Below are 2,847 nucleotides of genomic sequence, written 5' to 3'. Positions count from 1 at the left end.
ACCAGAACTAACTTTATGTCACCTACTTGTCAGAAGTCTGGGACCCAGCTCTGCAAGCTCCTCTTCTTCCTTTGGGCTCTGGAGGAACTCCATGAGTTGGATCAGGGCAGCCTTCTCTGAGGTACAGGAGACATCTGCATAGGGTCCCTTCTGAGGTATGAATACCCGCTAGTGAGTGCCCACTCCTCTGAGGTTTGGGCTCCAAGTTGCCAAGTTTTAAAATCCTTACCTTACCTTTCCCTTTACATCCCCAGGTCAAGGAATTGTGGAAAAATTTCCTTCTATAATCCTTAACATTATCGTTTTGCCACTTCAGTTCTCAAATATCTAGTTAACAACTTTTTGTATTATGTTTTCTCTGGTAAAATAACCAATGTGGTTTTATTCCTGACTAGACACTGACTGATATACAAATTTTAAAATAATGGCTTAAATTCTGTATTTATTTCTGTTCTGATGTTCATCTTTTTAAAGAAATATAGTTTTACTGCTGCCGCACTTGAAGTATAGAAATAATCACAGCTACCACAGCGCACTTAACATGAGAATAGTGCTTTAAAAATGCTTTCATGCATACTATCTCATTTGATATCTTCTTGCATTCATTCAATAAGATTTTATTGAACCACTGCTATTTATAATAAACAGATTCATATACTGGAAAACTGTAGGTATATATTTACATTTCCTAAAGGAAGCTTCATAAGGCCTCTAATGCAGCATGGCAGAAGGCTAGGAACCATACATGAAGAATCATAGAGACTCAATTTCTGCCATCTAGGAAGTTTCCACTTAAAATATCCATATTTGTCAAGTTGAATCATCAATTAAATAGTATAGAAGGTATGCAAAGGGAAGAGAACAGTGCCTAGCAATTAAAACACTCAATGAAACACAGTTATAAACAAGAAGAATGAAGAAATAGGTACATTTAATTCAAAACTTTATAAATGATTAATAATGACAATAATATCAATGCATTGCTTCTTCATGAGGCTTTAGATTTACAGATACTGATCCCTGTGAGGTAGCACAGGTCTCATGATTCTCTTCTACTGATGAGGAAACAGACACTCACAAGGGGTGAATGACTTACCAATGTTATGCAACCAAGAGGAGGCAACACCAGGCACTAGATCCCCTCTATTCAGTGCTGGCTGCCAATCCTGCAATGGTTCAGACCTTTCCTCAGGGCTTCCATCACGTCCCGATTCCTCAAGCTATAAATGAGGGGGTTGAGCATAGAAGTAAGGACCGTGTAGAAGATAGAGACAACCTTGTCATGACTAGGGGCCCAGTAGCGCTGAGACCTCAGGTAGATGAACATGGCTGCCCTGTAGAAGAGGGAGACAGCTGCTAGGTGGGAGGAACAGGTGGTCAGGGCCTTTTTACGGGCCTGAGCAGAGTGCATGAGGAGCACAGCCCTCAGGCTGTGAGCATAGGAGGCCACTATGATGGAAAAGGGAAGGAGCAGCATGAAGACACAGAAACAAAGAGCAGAGTGTCAAAAAGGGTTGTGTCCATACAGGCCAGTTTTAATAAAGCTGGTACCTCACAGAAGAAGTAATCCACATTCCTTGAACCACAGTAAGGTAAGCTCATGGCTGCCACCATCTGGATAATTCCATCTAGTATCCCAAAGGCCCAGGAACTCCCAGAAATCTGGAGACAGACTCTCTGACTCATGAGGACAGGATAGTGAAGTGAGTGGCTGATTGCCACATAACAATCATGGGCCATGAGTCCCAGCAAAATTCCCTCAGATCCCACAAGAGAGACAAAAAAACCAATTTGTATGCCACAACCAACAAAGGAGATGGACTTCCTGCCAGAGAGAAAAGTTGACCGCCATCTTTGGCATGATATTACAGATCAAAATAAGATCCATAAGGGAGAGCTGACTGAGGAAGAAGTACATGGGTGTGTGAAGCCAAGGATCTATGTAGATGAGGAAGATGAGGAGGACATTCCCACAGAGGGCCACAGTGAAGACTACCATAACCACAGAGAAGAGGACAACACCAGTCTGGCTACGGGAAAAGATGCCCAAGAGGGTGAAGCCATCTATAGATGATCGATTCAACCATATCCCCATGGCTCAGTTGTTCACAATCACCTGAGAACATGAACAGAGAAATTCTGGGTTTGAGTGACATGTCTTTATGCATCTCTGATTTCTTCTTCAGTCAGTTGTATCTTTTTGAATTTATCGAAGCTCAAAAACATGTCCTTTGAGACATAAAAGAGGGTGCTCTTTCATATTCCCATAACACAGATTATATGACCTTTGCCAGCTCATAGAATTGGATCACATATCTACATTTGTATGTATCCATGCCAAAAATAATAGGAAAGTTAAATTACTTTATGTGTCATAAGACTATTGGACAGTCCTTCTCTTTCAGGAAAAGATTGGTTTCATCCATAAGACAGGATTCTTCTTAGCTGGGATTACACAGCCTCAGTAAACTCTCTCTAACAGGACTTGGACCATTTCATGTCCAAGAGATAATTTATATGTGTTAACAATAAGAGCAGTTAATGGAGACTTGAGATGTTCTTTGTTTTGCTCAGGAGTAATATCTTGGAATCATTTTTCATTTAGTTGGAAATCCATTTCTTTAGTTCCTAGATCTAAATCATCACAAAAGCCTCTTGGCTCTACATTCAGAATACTCAGATCCAGTTATTTCCTATCACCTCAGTTGCAAGTGCCCTGATCCAAGCCACTATCCTCTCTCAGATGGATAATTATAGGCTCCTCCCCAGTTTCCTGGCTTCTGCCCTTGAATCCTTTGAGTCTATTCTCTTAACACTTTACACGAGTTTGTTAAAATATATCACACA

The 2,847-nt window shown here is 40.8% G+C and overlaps 1 protein-coding gene across 1 annotated transcript; it reads right to left on the bottom strand.

Moving 5' to 3' along the window:
• Positions 1-1,147: 1,147 nt before the first annotated feature.
• Positions 1,148-2,095, bottom strand: LOC131489702 (olfactory receptor 2V1-like). The gene is given in 3 exon segments (XM_058691679.1): positions 1,148-1,488; positions 1,491-1,839; positions 1,841-2,095. Coding segments are annotated over 3 exon segments (945 nt in total).
• Positions 2,096-2,847: the final 752 nt, after the last annotated feature.

The sequence above is a fragment of the Neofelis nebulosa genome, chromosome 1 (genome assembly GCF_028018385.1).
Source record: "Neofelis nebulosa isolate mNeoNeb1 chromosome 1, mNeoNeb1.pri, whole genome shotgun sequence".
In the NCBI taxonomy this organism is placed as follows: Eukaryota; Metazoa; Chordata; class Mammalia; order Carnivora; family Felidae; genus Neofelis; species Neofelis nebulosa.
This window is presented reverse-complemented; position numbering and strand designations above follow the sequence as displayed.